This window comes from Dromiciops gliroides, chromosome 5 (genome assembly GCF_019393635.1).
Source record: "Dromiciops gliroides isolate mDroGli1 chromosome 5, mDroGli1.pri, whole genome shotgun sequence".
NCBI lineage: Eukaryota > Metazoa > Chordata > Mammalia > Microbiotheria > Microbiotheriidae > Dromiciops > Dromiciops gliroides.
In genome coordinates, this window is record NC_057865.1 from 22,468,925 (window position 1) to 22,488,812 (window position 19,888).

At 51.2% G+C, this 19,888-nt stretch overlaps 1 protein-coding gene across 1 annotated transcript in view; it reads right to left on the reverse strand.

Annotated features, from left to right (window-relative positions):
* GPD1L (glycerol-3-phosphate dehydrogenase 1 like) overlaps positions 1-19,274 on the reverse strand; it is a 40,519-nt gene extending 21,245 nt beyond the window's left edge. The window contains exons 1-2 of the mRNA XM_043967167.1: positions 19,117-19,274; positions 3,306-3,483 (exon numbers count right to left, since the gene is read on the reverse strand). Of these exons, the coding sequence (XP_043823102.1) occupies positions 3,306-3,483; positions 19,117-19,163 (225 nt within the window). The 5' untranslated portion in view covers positions 19,164-19,274. The remainder of the gene's footprint in view (positions 1-3,305; positions 3,484-19,116) is intronic.
* Between the last annotated feature and the right edge of the window lie 614 nt (positions 19,275-19,888).

The following is a 19,888-nucleotide window of genomic DNA, read 5'->3' on the forward strand; positions in this document are numbered from 1 at the left end:
ACCCCCAGTACCTAGCACAGAGTCGCTGCCTGAGTCGACCAAGACCAGGACCTTGCCTTCTCAGGCCGTGCGCGTGTGTGTGTGTGTGTGTGTGTGTGTGTGTGTGTGTGTGTGAGCGCACGCACATGTGCACCTGTGCAGGGCTCTGCCCACACCACACAATGCCTGTGGCCAAGCCACTTTAGCCCTCCATGCTTCAGGCGGCTCCTGAGGTTCTCGGCTGCAAAGGAGGGGCCTCCGTGCCCAGGGATGGGGCAGAGGGCCGGCTGGTGATCTTGGGAATACAGAGAATCCCGAGTGAGGAAACTCCCTCACCTGCCTTAAGGGGATGACCCTCATAACCCCATGAGGATCCCCATTTTCTTTTTTTCTTTTTCTTTTTTTTTAATGTATGAGGTATTTTATTTTTTCCGTTACATGTAAAGATAGTTCTCAACCTTTGTTTATACATGCTTTACAATTTCAGATTTTTCTCCCTCCCTCCCCTCCCTCCCCCCTCCCCTAGACAGCAGGTAATCTGATATAGGTTATATCTATATATCTCTATACATATACATATATATATATATATACACACACACACACATACATATATATACACATAATAACATTAATCCTATTTCTGCATTAATCCTGTTACAAGAGAAAGAATCAGAGCAGTGATGCAAAACCTCAAAATAGAAAAAAAAAACAACAGCACCCAAAACAAAAGAAATAATATGGTTCAATCAGCATCTATACTCCACAGTTCTTTCTTTCTTTTTTTTTCTTGGATTTGGAGATCCTCTTCCATCGTGGAGGATCCCCATTTTCTACGTGTGTCAAGGCTACTCAGTGAGGAGGGGGGATGTGAGCCGAGCCCAATCTCCAATAAAAGCCACCACACCTGTGTAGCCTCCCGCCGGCTGCTGGAGCCTTAGCTCTGGCTGGAACAAGGCCCCAAGATGTTAAGAGGTCAGCGATGACAGGAAGAGGAGAGAAGAGAAGGCCACGTCTCCAGCTGCCAGGGCGGGCCCTGGGCACCAAGTTTCTGCTTTCTTTCCACAGCTGGAGGCTTCATTAATGAAGTTCCATCAACACAAAGGGCCAGGGGAACTTTGTTCAAAGACAATTCCCGGCTCCACAGTCTGAAGTGCTCAAAAGCCAAGGCCCCGAAGCCCACAGACTAACAACACTCCCATGCTGGATCCTGCTCCCCTCCTTCTCATCTCCCCTACAGGACTGAGGCAGTCAGAGCACTTTGCTCCGAGAGGGAAGGACACACAGACAGGGGAATCCACAGGTATGACCACCGACAACACAGGAAATGGGAGAGCCGGAGCCACAGGACGTTGGCCAAGTCTCCTGCTTCCCCAGCCGGAGGGGGAGGGGGGTCTAGGACCCTCCCAAGTTTTCTATGGCCCACTGGCCATCCCTCAACGCTGCTCTCCATCCCCTAACTCCTGCCCCAAAAATGACACCACTGATGAAATTGCATCAACTCTCCTCGAATTTGGCCAGACCGCACCCAACCATGCAGGGAAGTTTACTCCACGGCAGGAAGCTCATTGTGTTGGGGGGTGATCTGAGTGGAGATAATCTGTCTCAGGGCTGTCTAGGTGGTGAGGCCGGCCACTAGGATTGTCTTTGGGCTAAGAGACCAGTCTTATTAATAAAATGACTACATTACCCAGAAGCCCTCTCTCAACTTCTTACAAGTCACAGAACTATCTTCCTTGTCTCCCCAACTCAAAACTCCCAGCTTTTGTCAAAGGCCTCAGGGCCCCCCCAAAGCACCTCGCATTTAACGGGGTCGCAGTTATTCCTTAATGACACAGCATAAATGCACGAAGCTGACACTTACATGGGCTTGTTGGCCCCTTAAGAGGAGCGGTCACTGCACGGTCTTTGTGCCCCTAGTCCCTGTGCACTGGCCCGGGAGGCACTTAAATTTGTTGATTGACCTCAGAGGCTAGCCCAACCCCCTCATTTCAGAGATGGGGAAACTGAGGAGCAGAGATGGGATTTGAACACAGGTCCCCTGTATGAGGTTGGGATACTGGAGACAATTGATCTCTGTGAAAATATTTTAAACTAATTTAGGGGGGACTAATCTGACTGCAGGCTTAATCTAACTGGAGGAATAATCTGGGGACTTCTGAAGGGCTGGCTATCTGACTGCTATTAATTTAATACGGGCTCCCAAATTGATAAGCAAAAGATTAAGAAGCCTCTTAATTAAATAATCAAAGCAGAATTTGTTTATAAAAACAATGCAAAAGATAAGGGTAAAGAAATGCAGATTATACAACCTGTCTGCTTTTAATTCAGTAAGGGCCATGGCAGCCTCTTGCCTTAGGGTATGCTCCAGCTCTAACTGTTTCATTCTCCTTCCTGGCTCTTAGTCTCCCCCTCAGCGTCTCTAGTCTCCTCTGGCCTTCTCTATCCTTCCGTTCTCCCAATCTTCCGGCCTCCCCGCGTCCTCTCCTAGTTCTCCGGCGTCCCCCCTTCACTGTCTGGCTAGCTCTGTATATCTCTCCCTTCGCTGTCAGCCCCCTTTTATTAACCTGCTCTCCCAGGTGAATCTTAAGTCTGACTTCACAGGACCGCAGCATGAAAGCTGTAAGTCATGAGGTACGCTGGAGGCAGCCTGGGGGTGCAACAGATAGAACACTGAACTGGGAGTCAAGAAGCCAGAGTTCAAATCCACTCTCAAAGACTCACAGCACAACCTGGGGAAGTCACTGCACATGTGCGTGCTTCAGTTTCCTCCTCTGTAAGTTGGGGGTAACAATGGCACCTCCCTCCCAAGATTGCTATGAGGATAAAATAAATTGATATTTGTAAAGCGTTTTGCAAACCTTAAAGTGATCACAGCCCAACTGCCATACCTTATTGACAAGGAGAGTGAGGCACAGGAAGATGAAGTCATTTGGCAGGTCTAGGGCCCTATCCACTAAGCCATACTGCCTCTGTCACCAACATGTAGAAAGTACTTTATAATCACTACACAGCAACCCCAGGAGGGGGATGCGACAGGCAGCATCATCTCCATCTCAGAGACCTGAGGTTACTCCTCTGCAGTCACACAGCTACTAAGTGTCACTGTCTGGATCAGAACCCACATCTTTGCAATCTCAAATTCTGTTCTCCAGCCATTCTAGTGCCCGCCACCCACTGCCTGCTCTAACCACCATTATACTCTGCCTCCTACTACCTGTAGATTTCTGGGGGCACAACCTTCCAGAACCCCGGGTCCCCTCTATGCCCTGAGGAGGCCTCGGTGAAGGACTCAGCCTGAGCTCAGGCCCTCCCCCCCCACTCACCACATTTTCAGGCAGCTTGTGTCCCGGGAGGTACTTGACATTCTCATGATCATTATTGATGATGTCCGTGAGTTTTCGTCCATTCACCGTTTCCTCAAAGACCCACATCTTGACCATTGGGGCAAACTTCTGATGCGTCTTGACATTATTGCCAATGATTTTGGCCACGGCTGAGCCCCTACAGAGAGCAGAAAGGACGGGCCACGGTCAAGGTCTGCCAAGGCAGGGTCTGGGCCTAGCCCCCCCAACCAAGCCAAGCGACATCATCTACAAATCCGATGAGGATAAGGTCCCCTCTCACTCCTCACTGGCCATTAGGAAAGTCCGACCAGAGGAGGTGGGGAGAACATGGAAGAAACCACAAGATGCCGGACAGATCCAAGACTTCCGGCCCTGATCTCAAACCCAAAGGCCCTGGCTCCCAATCAGCTCAAGGATCACCCCACAGGCCTTTGTTAAGTGGCCACAGCCTATGCCAGGTGCTAGGGAGGGGCCTGGTATGCCCTTGGCACAGGGCACTCACGTGAGGAAACTCCCTTCACCAGGGCAGATCATCTCCTTCTTGGCATCTCTGAGCAGGGCTTCCTAACCTGAGGCTTCTGGTTGTGTTTATAGGGGGCATGGAGCTCCCACAGCCAGGACTTTGGGGACAGCTCCAAGTCCTTGAACTTGAGGAGCTTCCCTTGGGGGGGGGGCATGAAATGCCCTTTTCCTTGGAAGCCAAAAGTAGCCATCAAAGTCTAAAGGGACGATGAGGGGAGGGGAAGAGATAAACCCAAGATCCTTCCTGCTAGAAGCTGAGGCTAGAGGATCCCTGGAGGGGGCAGGACAGCCGAAGTCCTATCAGGTGACCACACTAAGCCTGGCACCAATGTGGTGAGTGCCCAGGAGTGTGGGGTGATGTGGCTGAAGTTTCTGTGTCAATCAGGAATGGGGGTGGGGCCAATAGGGTAGGGGGAAGGGGCCTCAGCATCAAGGACGTCCTTGGTGAATGCAGAGCCGAAAAGTCTGGCAAGTGAGGAATAGACGATAGACAATCAGTCAGCCCATGTCCCCTGCTGACCCTCACTCAATGCCAAGAGACTCAGTGGAGGCCCCCCAGTGCCTCGATTTCCCATCAGCCTCTCACTCCCTCCTCCCTCCCTGCAGCCCGAAGACCAATGAGGGTGCCATTCCCTTTCCACAGGACAGCCCACACCTAAGATGGGACTCTATTCCTCCAGGACCCCCAGTGCTTAGCACTGTGCTTGGCACACCATGAGCATCATCATTCATTCACCTGGGATGCCCCCACCTCCCAGCATAGACAAGAACCTCGGAGGATGGGCCAGGTGTGGCCTGGCTGCTCCTGGCAAACCTGGGAGGAGTGAGTGCCATGCTGGCGAGGGAGTTTGGGGAGAAGAGCAGGTTGGGCCTCAGAGAAACATGAACAAAAGGAAGGAGCCACATCAGGAAGCTCCTGGAATGGCCCGGGGTCAGTCACCTCATTACCAGGAGTAGAGTCACTCCAACCCCCAAAGCCTTTCAGTGCCAGCCTGACACCCAGGGGTCTAAATCCCAAGCAAGGTCTACATCTAATCTTTTTTAAAAATTTTGTTTGGTTGTTGTCCTTTGTTCTGTTTTCATGTGTGAAGCAATTGGGGTTAAGTGACTTGCCCAGGGTCACACAGCTAGTAAATGTCAAGTGTCTGAGGCCAGATTTGAACTCAGGTCCTCCTGAATCCAGGGCCGGTGCTCTATCCACTGAGCCACCTAGCTACCCCTGGTCTACATCTAATCTTGCCCCTTCCCATGTCCCTCGGGCAGTGAATTAATATTTTACAGGCCAGGCACCATGTTAACTCAGTGAGTTACAAATACAGAAAAGGCAGCCAAGTCCCTGCCCTCACAGAGCTTACAGTCTAATGGGGAAGACGACACACAAAAGCCAGCCAAGAGGGGGTACTGGGAGGGTCCTAAGGAGTGTATGTGAGCAGGAAATGGAGAGCCAGCAGGAGCAGGTGTCCCCCCACTATAGAGGGAACTCTCCCCCCCGCCCTCCAATCCAAGGCTGGGTCAAAGCTGCCGTGTGTCAAAAACAAGCTCTGAGGCTGCCCAACAGACTTCAGCAAGCATTTATTAAGTACCAACTGTGCCAGGACATTATTTTTTTGTGTGTGAGGCAATTGCGGTTAAGTGACTTGCCCAGGGTCACACAGCTAGTAATTGTTAAGTGTCTGAGGCTGGATTTAAACTCAGGTCCTCCTGAATCCAGGGCCGGTGCTCTAGCCACTGCTCCACCTAGCTGCCCCATATGCCAGGACATTATTAAGCACTTCAAAAGCAGGCTTTGACTTTGGAGTCCAAGAGAAATACTGACAATCCCTGGGTTATGTCCCACTGGGGAAATTAATTGGTAAGCGTCCAGTATAGAAACTCCCTCTACTGCCTATCTTGGGGCAGTGAGGGGTCAAGTCACCAAGCTGAGGCAGGATTTGAACCCAGGTCTTCCTAGCACCAAGGTTAGCCCTCTAACCACTGGCCAGAGGGGCCAAACAGACCAGGGCCCCTTGGGGCCAGGCCCACAACATTCCTGAGTATGGGCCCAAACCAGATGAAAATGTACTTCCTGTCTGATTTTAATGTGTTGATGTACTAATAAAAAAACCCAAACTTACAACCATGTGGTTTTCTAAGTCAACATGTGGTCTGCAAAGATCCTCAAGCACACTTTGGGAGCCCTCCTCTCCATCTGAGTTTGACCCCTGCCAGGCCACATGGCCTTTCCCATCCAGCAGGACCCAAGGGGCTGAGGAGGCAAAGGTGGATTTGGTCAGTGAAGGGATCTCCCCTTACTTAGGAGACATGGAGGAGGAAGTCTGTATAGGCCCAGGCGGGCAAACTCAGCCGCTCTGGGCAGTTTAACATGTCTTCATCTTGGCCTAAAGGAGAACCATGCCTGGTAACCAGGCACACAGCCCTGTGATCCCCAGCCTGCACCCCTGTGTCCTCGCCGCTGAAACATCCTTATTCCTTCTGGGCCTAAGGTGCCACAGTCATCTCTTCTAAGAAGCCTTTCTTAGGAGTGAGTGCTCCTTCAGCAAGCTAGCCAGGGGTTGTCTTTATTTTTTCATTTATTTATTTATTTATTAAAGTGAGGCAACTGGGGTTGTGACTTGCCCAGGGTCACACAGCTAGTAAGTGTTAAGTGTCTGAGGCTGGATTTGAACTCAGGTCCTCCTGACTCTAGGGCCGTGCTGTATCCACTGCGCCACCTAGCTGCCCCTGGGGGTTGTCTTTAAACTTCTCCTTTGCACAAACCTGTAATACATTATGTTTTTACATATGTATGTATTATGTGTGTATAAATATGCATATATACACACACAGGTATATATCCATTTATATATACATACACAAATCTACATCTATCTAGTATCCGTCTGTCCATCCATCCAAATATAGTGTCTCCTGTCCCCTAAGAGAGAGTAAGTTCCCTGAAGGCAGGGACTAGATCTTATTTCACTCTGAGAAAACCAGGGCCTATCAGCTTAATAAATCTTTCCTCTTCAACAGAAGCATACTAAGAGGCCCCAGTCCTGACATGATGATACAGGACCCTCAGCTGGCCCTGAGAGAAGCTGTCCACGCCCACAGGGAGGTCAGGAGGTGCCCTGGCCGAGGGGAATCCAAGCAAAGTCTCCCACTGGTACCTTGGGCAGTGATCCGAGGACTCAATCTCTTACCCAAGTGGCTAAGAAAGGAGATAGCTTGTTCCTTGTGGGCCACCCTTGGGAGACAGACAGTTCTCAAACTTGGGGGGGGGGTCTGTGGACCCACCCACCCCGGACCACCCAGTCCGTTCTTTCCCACAAAACACTCAGAATGTTCCTTCCTTCCCAGGATCCCACAGCTGTCAGGGGGCTCCAAGGCCACCAGTGGGGGTGAACAAGAATCCATTCAACAAGGTCCCCACCAGTGATCCTCCAGCGAGGAGGAGGAGCCACCCTGACCAAAGGCAGCCCCTTTCAGGTTTCAATCAAAAACTCTGCCCTCGGTCTCTGTCTCTCTGCAATCTCTCTGGACTCAGGCAGAAGAGCTCTCTGATCTCCCCCATGAGACAGCCCTCCAGATAGTTCAACATAGGCATCCTTCCCTCATCTCTCTCTGCCAAGTCCTGTCCTCTCCGGGCTCACCGGCCCCAGCTCCCCCGCCCGCTCCTGCTCCTGCTCCTGCTCCTGCTCCTGCTCCTGCTCCTGCTCCTGCTCCTGCTCCTGCTCCTGCTCCTGCTCCTGCTCCTCCCCTCCCCCAGCACGATCTGAGGCCCCGGGTCACTTCCTTCTGGACGTGCTCAGAATGACAGCTCGGGTGCCAGATGGGGTGTGAGCAGAGCGCAGGACAAGGGGATCATCAGCGTCTTTCAGCAACACCTTCCAAGCCCTTAATGAGATTAGGCATGTTTATGCACAGCGCTGGGCGCCAGCCCCCAGGTTCAGGGAGTACCGCTGATGCTCAAGGAGGAGGTGGCACTTTAGCTGGCCAGTGATCCCGAGGGGAGACCAGGAAAGGGCGGGACACAGCAAGTGTTTGTGACCGGACATGGCGCATGAGGGAGAGACAGAGAGACAAGGATGAAAGGGAAGCTCCTCGGATCCTTGGACAAAGCAGAAGGGGCCTTAGAGACCACCTGGCCCAAACTCCTATTTTACAGAAGAGGAAACTGAGGCAGTGCTCAGGCTCCAATGCATTTGCGTTTCATTGCACGGAGCTGAGTGCTGGCTACAGGATGGAATTCATGGGGAGGAGGAACAACGCAGCTCGTGTGGGAGGAAGGCCGGGGAGCCATCAGTGTGAAGGAGAGGACATCCCTGCTCTGGACAAGGCTCTGAAGAGGGAGAGCTTAGTTACCAATTCATAGCCTAGTCCAAAACACCACATGTGGCCAGGGCTGGCCTGTCCCACACCCAGAGCCCTCCTGCCCCCCACATAACGGCTTCAGACCAATGGTGAGGCACACAAAGATGTCCTGGCAGGCAGACAGGCAGACAGAGAGAGAGACACGTAGATGGAGAATGTGGGCCTCTCTATCTCTGACCCCAACCCCACTTCCAGAGAACCAGAGAATTCCTTCATTCCAGGTATGTCTCCAGCCAGTATCTGGCACACAGTAAGTGCTTAATAATTGCTCTCTCTATCTGGTGCTCTAAGCTTTGCAAGCCCTGCTGCTAACTTCTTGGGTGAGCAGGGTTAACCTTTTCCCTACTCAGATTACCTCGCCCCTAGAAAGGGAGAGCTGGTCTATATTTTATTTTTTTATATTTTTGCTAGAACTTTTTTTTTTAATTAATAAAGTATTTTATTTTTTCCATTACATGTAAAGATAGTTCTCAACCTTTGTTTATACAAGCTTTCCAATTTCAGATTTTTCTCCCTCCCTCCCCTCCCTCCCCCCTCCCCTAGACAGCAGGTAATCTGATATAGGTTATATATATATATACACACACACATATAATAACATTAATCCTATTTCTGCATTAGTCATGTTATAAGAGAAAAAAAAATCAGAGCAATGATGGAAAACCTCAAAATAGAAAAAAAACAACAGCATCAAAAAAAAAAAGAAATAGTATGGTTCATTCAGCATCTATACTCCACAGTTCTTTTTTTTCCCCTGGATTTGGAGATCCTCTTCCATCACGAGTTCCCTGGAACTCTTCTGTGCCATTGCATTGGTGAGAAGAATCTAGTCCATCACAGTAGATCAACACTCAATGTTGATGTTACTGTGTACAATGTTCTTCTGGTTCTGCTCATCTCACTCATCATCAGCCCATGCAAGACCCTCCAGGTTTCTCTGAACTCCTCCTGCTCATCGTTTCTTTGGTCTATATTTTATTAACAAAGACGTTTTCTGCATTACCACCTCGGACTGTAGAACAGAATTTGGGAGAGCCAAGTCAGAGGGCCTGGGTTCAGATCCCAGCTTGAACAGGACTTTGGCCAAGTCACTTACCTTTTCAGGGAGGAGGCAGATCAGGTGGCCTCCAGTTTTCAGTTGGGGGGATTAGTATTCCTTTTGTCCTGATAGCCTGCCTGCCTTCCTTCCCTCGATGTCTATGAGGCGCACATGCCCCCCAAGGTGCTGGGCTGCCCCCTGGGCAGCATCCGGTCCTTCTGTCTAGATCTCAGAGAAGAGGCACAAGGACCAGGCAATCAGGCCCTAATCCAACTTTTCCAGCCTGTCACAACCTCCCCTGGCAGAGCCTGGAGAGGCCAGGGTCACCTTGAGCCCATTGGAGGCATCCGAGAGGAAATGGCGATGACAACCCATGCTGACACGCCACTGCTTTGCCCCTCTAGGAATCTGGGTCTGAGGCCAAGGCCAGGCAGGCCAGCTCCAGCCCTCAGACCAGGCTGCATCCCCAGAGGGGTCTGGAATATATGACAATGCCCTTGAGAAAAGGATGTGGGGAGGCTTATCCTGAAGAAGAACCATCCTCCAATATTCAGCCTGGCATACAGTAAGCGCTTAATGTTTGTGGACCGATTGCCCTCCACAAGCATTGATTTAAGAGCTTCCTATATCTTGTGTGCCTCCACAGGACAGAACAGGGACCAATGGCTGGAAGCCACGAGGTGTCAGAGCTCAGTCTAAAAAAAGCACCCACAGAACAGGGGACCTCGAGGGGAGTGAGTGAGGCTGAACCACGAGGCCTTGAAGGCCCCTGTGCCTTTCACATGACCGTCTGGACTCTCGCTCTACTAGGCCTTGTTGTACTGAATAACATCTGGGTCACGCCAGGACCAGTCTGTCTGTTAGATAGAGATTCTGGGGTAACAGAATTTCATTTTCCTTGGTGCTTCTCAGACCAGAGGCTGCGGGAGCACATCTGGATGGAAAAAGAAATCTTCTTCTGAGTCAAGGCCCCCCCTTTTATAGATGTGGACAACTGAGGCCCAGGCATGTTAAGCAGCAGGGGTTAGGATTTGAACCCAGGCCCTCTGCCCTCCAGGTCAGGGCTACCCAGGTGGAGGAGGCCCGTCCAGCCCTCCTCCGGATAAGCCTGGTTCAGGTAAAAGGGTTCAGGCATCATTCTGCTTTCAGCCTCTGTGCGGTGTCACGAAGCTGGTGCTTCCATCTCTGGCCTTCCCTCCTGGGTGACCACTAGGTGGGAGCCCCACAGCCCTACAATTACCCCAGCTGTCAGTGCAGATCCCCTAGGGGAGCCTGGGAACAGGCCTTTATGTTAATGACCCTCAAGCTAAAAATGAGCATTTCCTCCATCAGCCTGAGAAAAGGTACCAAGGGCTTCACCAGAGGACAACAAAGGGGGCTAGAACCTAAAGAAGCAGAAGAAGCCCTGGAGCAGATCCCCCCAGATCCTAGAGCTTCTGAGCTGTCCAGGGTCCTGACCTCTGTTTCTGTCACGCTGCATCCTCAGGAATTAGCGGTCCTGAAAAGCAGCAGTGCCTTAAACCCAGTAAGGTACCAGGGCCCAATCCCAAACTGGGGTGTCATGCATCGGCAGAAGATGGGGAGAGAATAAGGGAGGGAGAGAGGGGGAGAGGAGGGAAGGGGACGCTTTACTGGGACAGGGAACCAACACCCCCATCTGACCTCCCCTGGCACTTCCTGCCTACAGTGCCCAGGACTGTTGGTAAGGCCCAGAAGAGGATCAAATGACAGCTCTCATACTGTGATCATTGCTAACTGTGAATATAATCAGATTATTATTGTTATTAATAATATCTATTTTTAAAGGGCAGTGAGCATGCTCACTAATATGGCCATTAATATCTATTACCAGAGAGAGTATCCACTGCTCAGCCCACCGATGCACTAATTAGGTTCCCTTTCAGCACAAGTGCTGTCCTCTGTCCCCTTGGCCCACTGCCCCCCCCCATGTCCTGTCTGCCATCCTGCAAGGCCTGGCCAGCCCCCTGCTGGGAATGCCCCCTCTCCTTGCCTCCCTAGGCTCTGCCTCAGCCAAAGGCCCCCTTCTGCAAGACCCCACATGGCTTCCAGTTCATATTTTTCAGCTGAGCAAAGTGAGGCCCACAACAACCACTTGCCCCAAGCCTGAGTACATCGAGTTGTGGAGTTGTGGGCGAGGCAGGCTTAGAAGTCAGCTATGTGAGAAATCTACCCCTCTGGGCTATTTCGGGATCCAATGAGGTGATGTTTATAAAAGAGGCCTCGGCATGATGCCAGGTACACAGCAAGAGCTTCATAAATGTTATATGCCTGCCTGGAGGAAACACCTTATGCCACATAGAGAGCCATGAAGGGGTGGGTGGGGCTGCCCGTCCCCTTGCCCTAGGCTTTCAAGCTGTTTTTCTTTGCTTTTCTCTATTTGGTTCCTACTCCCTCACTGTTCACTGCCAGCAATGGGCTTGTTTCCAGTGAGCACCCCAGCTCCTAATCTGCTCAGGCCTAGGAAACCAGAAAAAACAACAAAGAGCTTAACTCCTACCTGCCTTTCACAGTGATTTCACATCCACTCTCAGTTAATCCTAACCAGGCTCCAGCTGTAGGTAGAAAGATATCACGATTCCCATTTTACAGATGAAGAAACTGAGGCTCAGCACAGGGCTAGGTAGGCACTATATCAGGGAAGGGAATAAGTATTTCTACTATGAGCTAGGTAGGCACTGTGCTATGTTTTTTGTTTTAAATCATTATCTCAGGGCAGCTACGTGGCACACTGGATAAAGCACCGGCCCTGGATTCAGGAGGACCTGAGTTCAAATTCGGCCTCATATACTTGACACTTACTGGCTGTGTGACCCTGGACAAGTCACTTAGCCCTTGCTGCCCTGCAAAAAAAATAATAATTATCTCATTTGATCCTCACAACAACCCTAGGAGGCAGGTGCTATTATTCCCATTTTACAGTTGAGGAAACTGAGACAAATAGCAGTTAAGTGACTTGTGCTCAGGGTCACAGAGCTAGTGCCACCAGCTTACTCAGGAGTTCTTAACCTGGGGTTAATTGGGAACTTTAAGATTTTGTTTAATATTTGGATAACTACTGCAAAATAATTGGTTTCCTTTTTAGTCCCATCATATGTGATTAAAAATATTATTCTGAAAGACTGACAAAGAGGTCCAGGACACAAAAAAAAGGCGAAGAATCTCTGCACTAGACTGAGGCATATATTTTCAGAACAAGGTTGACACAGCATTTTGTTTGGTTTAACTATGCATATTTCTCAGGGGCAGCTAGATGGCGCAGTGGATAGAACACCAGTCCTGGAGTCAGGAGTACCTGAGTTCAAATCTGGCCTCAGACACTTAACACTTACTAGCTGTGTGACCCTGGGCAAGTCACTTAACCCCAATTGCCTCACTAAAAAAACAAAAAAATGCATATTTCTTACAAGGGTTTTGCTTCCCTTCCCCCCCCCATGGGGGTGTAATGGAAAGAAAACATAGATTTTTGTTTAGTGAAAAAAAAATTGTAAAAGAAACTGCTCACTATAGAAGGCTTTGTTGAATTGGATAATGTTTAAAAAAATAATCATAGAAACAACCAAGTTCTGGTCAGTTTCAATGGTTAATGTGCCTTTCATGTCAATTATCCAGAAACACCCAAACCCTGGTTAATTACAATAGTCAATGTTCCTTTCCTGTCAATTACTTTCACTTGCCCAGAGACAAACAAGCTCTTGTCAATTACAAGGGTCATTGTTACTCTTGCCCCAGCTGAAGGAGCATCTCTCCTTCCAGTTAACTGCTTTAACTTTTCTTTCCAGTATTTGGGGGGGGGGGGCTAGTGATGAATGCAGTCTCTCTGTTTTAGCTGGGGCATTTGTTTGGGTATATGCTGGGCAGTCCAAACAATATGTCACAATAAATCGTTTTTTTAAAGGTTGTTGAATTGGAGGGACATAGCTAGTGTCAGAGCCAGGTGAGAAACTGAGTAAGGCAATTAAGCTTGTTGAAATATAATTATACAGAAGAAATAGAGTATGTCAACACTTGGAAAGGTCCTTAAATTTGACCCGTTAACTGAGGCTTGGGAAGTTAACTGAATCACCCATGGTTACAAAGCCATTGAGTGTGTTCAAGGGCAGGATTTGAACCCAGGTCTCCCTTTGATCACTTTGCTGAGTCCACTCAGTTGTGAACACTCTTGCTAATGAGGAAGGCACGCGTGGCTTTGGTCTAGGTCTATCACTGGACCCTTCCCTGGCTGGCTCTCAGACCTAGGAGAGCTTGAAAGAGTGTGGTTCAATGATTAACAATTCATTCCCACTCCTAGAAAATCAACTCAAATGACACCCTCTACTGGTTGCTACTATGACAACTACTACGGGTAAATAAAAACAACTCACTTTTAGAGCACTCGTTAAGAACTCTTGTTCACAATAAAGAACAGCTAGCATCTATATAATTTGATCCTCAGAGGGAAGGAAGCAAGCATTTATTAGGTGCCAAGTATGTGCCAGACACTGATGAGCACTTTAAATTTTATCTTATTTTTTAAATTTTAATAAATTTTATGTATAGTATTTATCTCACAACAACCCAATCAAGGTAGAGGTAAAAAGATCAAACCATGTAGCATATTGCAAACTTTAAAGTCAAGGGGTGCATGAGCTAGATTGCTGGTCTTGGAGTCAGGAAGACTTGGAGATGAAATCTCACCTCAGACATTTATTAGCTGTGTGATCCTGAGCAAGTCACTTAACCACCTCATCTGTCAAAGGAGGATAATAACAGCATGCCTCTGCTGGGGCTCTTTGTAAAGCATTTTATAAACATTAAAACACTATATAAATGCTGCTGCTAATCCAGCTAACTAGTGCTAGCCACTAAAGCCCTAGCTATTATCATTAGGCAGAGCCTTTAGCAAGCACCTACCATGTGTTAGGCACTGGGGGGGACGAATACAAGCAAACAGCAAAAAAGCCTCTGCCCTCAAAGAGCTTCCATTCGGATGTCCATTCAGACAGTCTGACGGGAAGCTGGCAGGAAAGGGGGTGCTAGGTGGTGCAGTGGATAGAGCACTGGCACTAAAGTTGGGAGGACCTGATTTTTAATCTCACCTCAGACACTTATGAGTACTAGCTGTGTGACCCTGGGCAAGTTAGTTACTTAACCCCAACTGCCTCAAACATCCAGGGCCATCTCCAGACCTCCGGATGTACATCTTGCCACTGGACCCAGATGGCTCTGGGAGTGAGGTTGGAGACCTTGCACAGCCCTCCCTCCCTTAAATCCAGGTGACATCACCTAATATCTCTTTGAGAACCAAGGACGGACAAACAACAAAACAGAGTAAGATAATGTCGGTCCCTGGCAAGATTAAGACAAGAGCTCACCTCTCAGAGCCAGGGGAAGAGTCCAAGGATGTGCTGAGAGGGAGAGGAGGGAGAGGAGGGGGAGGGGGCGGGGGAGGATGGCAATAGATCTTACAACCAGGAAGTAGGTAGGCAGAGCAAGTTTAAACCCATTTAACAATTGGAAGAAACTAAGGCCCAGAGAGGTTGAGTGTTTTGCCGAAGACAAAACCATGTGCCTTACAGACCACACAGGTGAATACTCCCATTCCCACCACCACTGTCCCACCAGGGGTCTCACAATATTGATACCAGATTTAATATGGAAACCCAAACAGCCGATCCCACTATACAGCTCAGAATTCCCAAATTCAGAATCTACCTGCTAGCCACAGCCTCCAAGGTAATTGGGATTACAGGCCTGCATCACCCTCTCATTTTAGCGACCCAGGAACATAATCAGTCATCAGCCAAACTGGGATTTAATTCGGAATCTCTTCCCTGCCCCCCACCTCACTGCCTTTCACAAGTGGGAGCTAGGAGACCAGCTCCCCACTTGTGCTAACAAAACCCAGAGCTTCAGAAACCAGCCATGATCCTGGCAAAATCAGATCCCACCTGGAAGGAGGGAAATCAATTAATGTCCTTCCTTTCTCTGCCATCAAAGCAGGGTAATCCTGAGGGCACTTTGGGGGAGAAGGGGGAAGGGGACAAGGAAAGGAGAATGATGGAGGGCTGAGGCTGTGAGGGGCTGCTGAGCACAGCCCGAGACTAGAGATATCTTGGCCCAGCTTCTCTCATGGAGGAGCAGGGAAGGCACTATGAACTCAAGCTTCTCTTCTCATTTCGTGTGTCTTCTCCAGGACCACTAACTACAGCCCCGTCATCATACAGATTAAGACACTGAGGCAGAGAGCTTCTGCAGAAGTTTGATCCAAACTCAGGTCCTCCTGTGCCAACTAACCCCTTGAGTCCAAGTTCTACAACTTGATAGCTGGGAAAACTTGAGTTAAAAAGGCCCTTCCCTTTTCTGGGTCTCAGTTTACTCATCTGTAAAATCAAAGTGCTGGGTCTAGAGTCAGGAAGACAGATTCAAATCTGGCCTTGGACAGTGGCTAGCTGCGTGCCCCTCCCAAGTGACCTGAGCCCTGTCTCCCTCAAGTTTCCTCTGCAGTAAAGTGAGGACGATAATGGCACCTATCTCCCTGTGAGCATTTGATGAGTTAAGACCCATCAAGTGCTTTATGCAAAAGCCAGCTATCTACACTGCCATCTGCTTCCTGGTCATTCTACCTGGCTGGGAATGGCAAACAGGTGGGCCCTGAATGACAGCTCCTGACCACAGGGGAATCCATCCAACAGTTCCAACTGCTCTTTGGTCTCTGTGAGAATAATCACGCTGATCCCAGGCACGGAAACAAAAGGGCTTGGAGGGTGGGGAGAAATACAAAGAACCTAAAAACCCCACAAGGCACAGACCTGTGCCAAGTGAAGGTCAGTTCTCCCCAAAGTCAAACTTCTTCCTGGTCTCTCAGGATTGCATAAAACATCAGCTGGGCCCAAGGACAACAATCTCTAGGGCCAAGGGTAAAGCAATGCTCAGGTGGGGCTGAATCCTAAGGTTCTTTCCAAACCTTCAAATGCTCCTAACTCGTAGGATATACAGTCCTTTACCAAAGGGGGGTATCCTGGACCTCCCCGCCCGGGGAAGTCTAGGGAAGCCTCCGGACTCCCTTCTCAGAATGATGCTTTTGTAAAATAAAATGGTTAAAGGGAAATAGAACTATCAACATTTTTTTAAGCAAGAGACTCTGGATTAACAAGCCCTGCTGCCCTAGGGAAGCTGGGAAGTGTGCCCTGTACTATCTATTTGAAGAGGATAAGATGGTGCCCCAAACAAGGGTGTGGAAAGGACTGGGTCTGATAGCTTATTCTCACCACAAGAACTCGGGCAGCCATTCTCCTCAGGGGTCTATACATATTCAAAGATCAAAGATCAATCAATCGACATTTACAAAGCACCCACCCCAGACAAATATGGCAGGCCCCATGCTAAGCGCTGGATCCCAAAGTCATGATAAAGTAAGTTGGGGCCTGTGATTGGGGGCATCCACACAATGTGTTGGGAAGGGGCTCAGAATTCTCACTCATTTCCTCTCTGTAACCACTGGCAACAGCTAGCCACTGGCAAAGGCAGAGATAGATGCCCTTCACTGTATCCTTTACTTTCCTGCAGACAGCAGAGCAGAGTGGATCTGGTATTAATCAGAGAGGTGGAAAGACCTGGCTTTCACCACCAAGCCAGGCACCTCCTGGCTGCGGGGTCCTAGACAAGCCATGGAAACTGGTGAGTCTCTTTCCTCATCTGTAAATCCGGAACAATCTACCTCAAGGGGCTCCAGTGTGGTTCCAATGACAAAATGCTTTGCAAAACTCAAGGGCTGGGGGCAGCTAGGCAGTGCAGCGGATAGAGCACTGGCCCTGGAGTCAGGAGTACCAGAGTTCAAATCTGGCCTCAGACACTTAACACTTACTAGCTGTGTGGCCCTGGGCAAGTCACTTAACCCCAAATGCCTCACTAAAAAACAAACAAACAAAAACCCTAAAGGGCTAGTTGTGGTTTTTATGTGTGTGGGAAAAGTCCTGGGGAAAGAGAGATGGCTGGAGGAAGGAGGTGGGGGGGCAGGGCTGGAAAACTGACCTGAACCTGTCTTCCTGCCTCCAAGGCAGGCAGTCTCTTGGTCTGTTACCCAGCAAGGCTTTCGGTAAATAATACTCTGCCTTTGGTGCCAGGGCCACATGGGGACAATAACAATGGAAACGATAACTTCCTGATTTGTGGCAGGACAGGAGGGCTCCCAGGCCAGGCCTGCCACAGCAGCACCTGCTGCCCAAGCAGAACCATGCGGGAGGAGTTTGGGGAGCTGATCATTTCTGATCACAAGTCCCAGACTCCTAGGCTCAGCTCTGAAGGGACCTCCCAGGTCAAGGAGGGCACTTTACAGGTGAGGAAACTAAGGCCCAAAGGTGGGTTGAGTGACTTGCCCCAACAAGTTTGTACTTGAACCCAGACTGTGCTAGGTTGGGGATGCCAGGCCAACACAGACCTATTTCCAAACTTGCGGAACTTACATTCTAGGCAGGAGAGGCCCAAGGACACTGATCAATTCATCATACTAAGATACAAAGTAATTTCAACGAGCAGAGCAAGTTCCCAACTTGGGGAACAAGAAAGGAAGGGAATTTGGCAAAGCTTGAAGCAAAGCTGAGGCTTTCTACTGCTGGGGGTGGAAGGGAGGGCATTCCAGGTATGAGGCCCATCCTGGGCAAAGGTGAGGAAGCAGGAGATGACCTGGAGTGCTGGGGAATGGAGGGAGCAGCATCCTGGGCAAGGCCATACCCTCCAGCCAGCAGCCAGGGTCTCAGTTCGGAAAAGGGAATGGCGTTTGAAAAAGGAGAAGTGAGCTCTCCAGGCATAAGGAAGCTGCTCTCTCTCCCCCAACTCCTCTGCCCTTTGCCACAAAAAGTCATGCCTCCAGGCTCGAGACCTGGGAGGGGAGGTAGGCCAAGGGTGGCCAGGGAGAAGGGAGAAGGGACAGAGCCTGCTCCCAAGCCGGCGTTGCCCCTCCCAGCCTGCCCAGAACCCCCCTCTCCTCCGGGGTTGACAGCAGCTGGGGAAGGCAGGTACGCAGCTGGGTGAAAAATACCCCGAAATTTCGGCCATGTGGCGGGCCAAAAACAACAGCACCCCACCCCGACCCCAACGGTCGGGGCCCAAAAAAGTCCCTTCGATTTCCCAGCCATATTCCGGGTCCTCCAGGGGCTGCCTTCACCTTCGGGCGCTCCCCGGGACCGCACAGGCCGGGCCAGGGAAAAGAGCGGCTTCTGGAAGCTGTTCGGCTCCAACGCCGAACTTGTCCCCCCACTCCCGGGTGCTGCCCCCTCCTAAAATAAGGGGGGCTGCTCCCCTCCCGGGGAGGGGACGTCAGCGGCCGCGGGGCCCACGCACGTCTCCAGCTCTCCCGCAGAAGGGCGTGGGGCGCAGGAGGTCCCCACAGGCTCCGGGAATTGGGGAGGCGGCCTGGGCTGTGCGCTGCCGTCCGAGGTTGCCGGGGCCCCCAAGGCTGCGCTCAAGTTCAAGGGCTCTGTGGGGTGCAGCAAGGCCGGCCCTGGCCCCTGGAGCACCGAGGAGGGAGTGCAGGCGTAACCCCAGAGGGGCCCCGGGCGGGGCAGGGGGAATCCGGCCCTGGCCACCGAGGGGGCCCAAGGAAGGCGGGGAGAAATGTTGGCCCTAGCCCTCCAAGCAGGGGCCGCGGAGCCCGGGCCTTCCCCCCCTCCCCGGCAAAACGCGGAGGATGGGGAGGTGGAGGAGGGAAGGTAATTAACGCTCCCTAACCCTAGATGTGGAGACCAGGGCGGGGCCCGGAGTCCGCGGGCTCAGCGCCCCAGGCCCGGCCGGTCCCGCGGGGGCGCAGCGCATGGGGCGGGCGGGGGCCGCGCAGCTGCTCTCTCTCCCTCCCGGTCCCAGCCCCCGGCCCGCGCTCACCAGTTGCCAGAGCCCACGATGCACACTCTCAGGGGCGCGGCTGCCATGGCCGAGGACCAGGAGGAGACGGCGGCGGCGGCGGCAGCAGCGACAGCCCCGGCAGCACCGACCGCACCGACCGGCCGCAGCAGCAGCAGCCGCCGGGCCCAGCCCCAGCCCGCCAGCCTCCCGTTCCCAAGGGCCGCCCCAACACGGTCGCCCCGCCCGCTAGGCCCAGCTCGCCCAATGGCCGCGCCGCCCCGCCCCTCCATGGACCGCTGGACTGGCTGACGGAACTCCGGCCCGCACGGACGCGCTCCGCCCCCTCGGCGCCCCGGAGCACTCTGGGACTTGTAGTTCGTGGCTGCCGGACGCCCGTAGGTTGCTCGAGCCGGCCCCCTGGGGACTTCGGGGCAGCTGGAGCGCCCGGGGAAGCTTGCTGGGGCGCAGCGGCAGATTTGTGCAGGGAGGGGAGGGGAGGGGGAAGAATCCCTAGGGTCGTGACCGGAAGAGACTCTAGTGACATCATCCTCCTCATCAACGACTAGACAAAAATTAATAATGAGGAGCAATAATGATACAAATTAGCGCTTCTAGGCACTCCGAAGACTGCAAAGCGCTTTGAATGGATTAGCTCATTTTATCCTCACACCAGTCTTGGGAGGTCGGTGCTCTTTCTATCCCCATTTGACAGAGGAGGAAACTGAGGCAGGCAGAGGTTAGGTGCTAAAGCCCAGGGTCCCACAGCGTCTGAGATAATCACTTGAACTCAGGTCTTCCCAACTCCGAGTCT